The 5000-nt window shown below is 40.5% G+C and overlaps 1 protein-coding gene across 3 annotated transcripts in view; it reads right to left on the bottom strand.

The window, feature by feature from the left end:
• Positions 1–5000, bottom strand: part of LOC147014437 (uncharacterized) — a 65990-nt gene that overhangs the window by 44887 nt on the left and 16103 nt on the right. For 2 of the 3 annotated variants that reach the window (XM_085852383.1, XM_085852384.1), the window contains exon 4: positions 1464–1760. In XM_085852383.1, coding sequence (XP_085708509.1) covers positions 1464–1760 — 297 coding nt within the window. Of the gene's footprint in view, positions 650–1463; positions 1761–5000 lie in introns of all 3 variants that reach the window. The other variant, XM_085852385.1, reaches the window with a different exon arrangement.

Below are 5000 nucleotides of genomic sequence, written 5' to 3'. Positions count from 1 at the left end.
CGTTTAAGGCTGGTGATGCCTGAAAGGTGCTTCTCATATGACCTTCGAGCCATGATGCATGTGCTTTAATTGTATCCAGGCCATATGTTTTGGCCTTACCACCAAGGTGCATGTGCATTAGCTTGATGAGATTTTGTAGAGCATGCACTTCCGTCTATATGTTAAAGTATGTGTATGTATTTAGCTGCCAACAATGTTTTGATTTACTATCTTTGGTATGAAAAAGGCCTTTTTCTTAAGATAAACACATGCAAGACTCATTTCCCTTAATCTCATCCTTGTTCATTTTATGAAGAGGTCTCTCCATCCCTCATTCGTATGACGTGTGACTGGACACACCAAATGAGGAATACAAGATACCACGATTCAGAAAGTTGTGGGGGGGGGGGGGGAAGAAGGTTCACACAACAAGGTATATTACAGGATAATTAAAGCACAAGTAAACCTCGGCCATTTGACCCATTATTCCTGGACCATATTGACTTTCCAGTACTCATGCAATTCAAACAATGCTGCCCATACAGCGAACTACAAGCAGGATAAGTGAAAAGGATGTCGGTACACTATGACCTACTATTCCAATATACAGAAGTTGAAGGTCTTGGAACAGCGTAACAGAGAGAAGCAGGTAGACAGACAAAATCAAAGGCTGAGGGGAACAGGCAGACAAAAACACACACAGCTTTCATAATCCAGGATAAGAATGGGAATCGCCTGGAGGGGGTGGATTTGGGGGGGGGTGCGGGGGGGGGCAAGTGAGTAGTAAAAATAAAGATATTGAGAGGTCTTTAATATCCATCAGCTAAATGCAAACCAGACAGCTGGCTTTACATCCCAAACTGAAGGACCATGTGCCCTGAATTCCAGTGCTCTGAACTAACACTGCAGCATGAATAAATGTGACCCCATTTTGGGTGAAACTCAGTGGCGGACAACTTGGCGAGCACCTGACGAACTGTGCCATCCTGTTCACCTACATTTAGAGTGCTTTTCCGCAGTTCATATTTGTGATTAGAAAGGCCAGATTATTTGAAAGCATTAAATAGTAAGTTGCTGAAATTGATGAAAGACTTCATTTATCAAATTAAATCACAACTTCAGAAAACAAATGGTCTCCAAAGTAGATCTCGGTGGGGCTAAGGCACACTGCTGCAGCAAGAATGAGCCACAGAGGGGAAATGTTTCAAACAAACCAACTTTAGACTGATTTCCGCTCGCTAATCCCACACTCACATGCCTGTATGCCAAGAAGCACACCAATTGTTACCATGTGCTTGCTAGACTAACCGTGAACAGGATTATTTTAAAACTTGGGCACGTCTTGAAAAACACCTAACTTTTCCACAGCCAATGAGTTCACCCGAATGCATCTCAGGTCTGGTGCACAAATGGTGTGGCATCACTGGCAACTTAGCGTAAAAGCACTTTAAAAACAATGAAATGGGACAAACATGGTTACTTACCGTCAGCAGCCTCGATAGGAACCTGTGAGTTTGCACCACTGTCTTTTGTAGACCCTTTCCTTCTACTGACTGCTTCTCCAGACCTCTGTTGCCGGTTGATGTGCTTTGATGAAGGTGTATGAACACCATGATGAGTGGAGGGACTTTTGGATCTTTTGGGGGGCCTTTCTCCCTTGTTGTGATCCTGGTTCTCCTGGGAAGGTCCATATTCTTTGGGCCATCCATTGGAACATTGCTCGTTGATAAGCATTTGTGACTCATGCATTCCACAGGCTACCGATGTTACATCAAGTGCGTCTGCAAGTTGATAGAGATGGACAAATTGCATGAGTTTTTGGTTTATACATACAAATCTAAATTATTGGTTTATACTAACCCTAACAACGAAATCCTCTTTGAGATCCACCTGTCTCATGGAATTGAAAAAGCAGAAAAATGAAAGAACTATGAGAGGCTTATTAACGACTATATATATATATATATATATATATATATATATATATATATATATATATATATATATATATATATATATATATATATATATTAAAGACGATTGCTGCATTCTTCTTGTCAATGCAAAAGCACATTCATTCTAATTTCAATCTACCTGAACACAATTATAACCCATGCACTGAGCATTCTACAACATTAGCTATCCTGATCTCTTTCGACCTTGTATCCACCAGCTCAGAATGCAATTACCATGACTTACAGGCAACCGACTCTTCAACATAGGACAGCACACTTGGTGGGAAGAGACCGACAACTTATCCAATACATAATGAGGACTCTTCATATAAAGACATTATATGCAGTACTATACACATTTAAATTTTGCAGACAGTATCCAATCCACCAATAATAATGTTTAATTGGGACACATATATCTGCCTTAAATCTGAAGGGAGTGATGAGGTGACAATGCACATGTATGAGAGGCATTCAAAAGGTTCTACAAATAAGCCGACAATCCACTACAGTCCAAGTGAAAAAATAATTATTTTATATTTTTCCAAATATAATTATATGATGAGTTGTAAAATATATAAATTTATTTTTCATTGACATACATACACCTCGTTATACTTTTTTGGAGGGTGAATCTTGAGAGTACTTGTTTGCAGAACCTTTTGAAAACCTCATGTATGGGAAGAAACAATTATTACTACAGAAGTTAATCTACCTTAATCCCAATCTAAGCATGAAGAACCACGTCATGCAGATGGAATACAAACAATGTTAAACTCATTGGTCAACAAGGTATTGATTAGCTGAGAAAAACGTCAAACATATATTTCTTACACTGTCTAAGGCAAGATTTTGTACATACAGTGTATATATATATATATATATATATATATATATATATATATATATATATATATATATATATATATATATATATATATATACATATGTATATATGGGGCTGCAAAAGTAGGTATACAGTAATGAAAAACAAAACGTGCGCACAAAACGTATTTTATTGATTATACAAGCATATCAATAATAACATATCAAAAATAAACATATTAATCCCTCAAATGTTCAAACTGTTTGCTGGTAATACTATACTGGTAATACTGGTATAATCCTTACTGTATACCTAATTTTGCAGCCCCCTGTATATATATATATATATATATATATATATATATATATATATATATATATATACATATACATATATATATATATATATATATATATATATATATATATATATACATATACATATACACGAGGAGTGTTCAAAAAGTATCCAACCATAATTTTTCATGCGTAAACAAATGAAGCTAGGGAGGCGTGGTTTGGTGCACGTATGTAGGCGATCCTAATCCGTATGCGTGAATATTTTCCCGCCTGCAGAAGCTGTCAGTCGCCGACAGACCGCCGATGAGTGAGGAAGTGTAAGTGAGCGCCATCGGATTTTCGTTTTTGACAAAATGACGGATCACTGTGGTCTCATCGCCAGTGATCACTGTGTTGAAGAAGTTGGGATCGCTGTTCACAGTCTCCAGCATGTCCTGTGCGATCTCCAAACGGAGTCGCTTCTGCTCGATCGTTAGCAGCTTTGGCACGAACTTCGCAGAGATTCTCCTTAAGCCCAAATCCTCAGTCACAATGGAATGAACGGATCCAACGCTGACGCCCGCCTCGTCTGCAAGTTCTCTGATCGTGATTCGACAATTCTGCATTAGCAGGGTCCTCACTTGGTCAATGACGATCTCATTTCGGGATGTTGAGGGACTACCAGAACGTGGTTCACTTTCCACTGATGTGCGACCATCTTTGAAGCGGTTGTACCACTCTTAAATCTGTGGGGTTCCCATTGCTTCGTTCCCGAAGGCCTGTTGAATCTTGCGGATCGTTTCCACTTGGGAATCGCCAAGCTTTACACAAAATTTGATGCAGTAGCATTGTTCAAGTTTTTCCGTCATTTTGTCAAAAACGAAAATCCGACGGCGCTCACTTACACTTCCTCACTCATCGGCGGTCTGTCTCATTCCTCACTCATCGGCGGACTGACAGCTTCTGCAGGCGGGAAAATATTCACGCATACGAATTAGGATTGCCTACATACGTGCACCAAACCACGCCTCCCTAGCTTCATTTGTTTACGCATGAAAAATTAAGGTTGGATACTTTTTGAACACACCTCGTATATATGTATATATACATATATGTGTGTGTGTGTGTGTATATATATATATATATATATATATATATATATATATATATATATATATATATATATATATATATATATATATATATATATATATATATATATATATATTGTTGCGAAACTGGAAATCACGATCGCACTCAACATTCAGGTCCTTTTAGCTCAGTTATCTCGGTAAGTATGTGTTCCATAGATAGCTCGCCTTCTATTGTTTAATGGGTCAATCTGTGTAAATGCGCTGTGGTTTATTTTAATAGTGAGGTCAGAACAACAAAGCAGAACCCTCCCATCCCGTGATTCAACATTCAACAGCTGACTCAACAGCGTAAACAGGAATGACGGTTGGGACATTTCAGCAGAAAGCAAAGGTAAACATCCCCCACCCGCGGTTGCGGGAGGGGGGGGGGCGGCGCACGAGGGCGGATGAGTCACACCGAAGCGAGGCAGGGCTGAGAGGGATAAGAGGGGGACCCTCTGCTCGGCTCGAGAGATTCCATGGTTGTTGTGCTGGTGCTGGTTCAGCTCGGCTGGAGTAGTTGGTTCTGGTTTGCCTTGTGTTAGTCTTCGGTGAGCCTTCGGGGTTCATCGGGCTCGTGTTCTGGTGGCTTTTGTTCTGCTTGGTGGAGTTGGTTGTTCTGCTTCGTGGCCTCATCTTTGTTCGGCTGGCTCTTCTTGGTGCGTGGAGTTCTTCGCGGTCTCTGCTTGGTTCCCGGTTTGGTGTGACTTCTTGGCCTCATCTTGCTCAGTGGTTCTTCGGGGAAGCGACGTATCGGGTCGGGAAGGATCGGCGCCTCGTCTCACCAGCACGTGGTCCGGAGCGCAAGGGGATCCGCCGGAGCTCGGAG

This window comes from Eptatretus burgeri, chromosome 13, assembly GCF_056783735.1.
Source record: "Eptatretus burgeri isolate ZD-2024b chromosome 13, Ebu_testis_v1, whole genome shotgun sequence".
Lineage (NCBI taxonomy): Eukaryota > Metazoa > Chordata > Myxini > Myxiniformes > Myxinidae > Eptatretus > Eptatretus burgeri.
The sequence above is the reverse complement of the archived record's forward strand: the minus strand, read 5'-3'. Positions and strand labels throughout refer to the sequence as shown.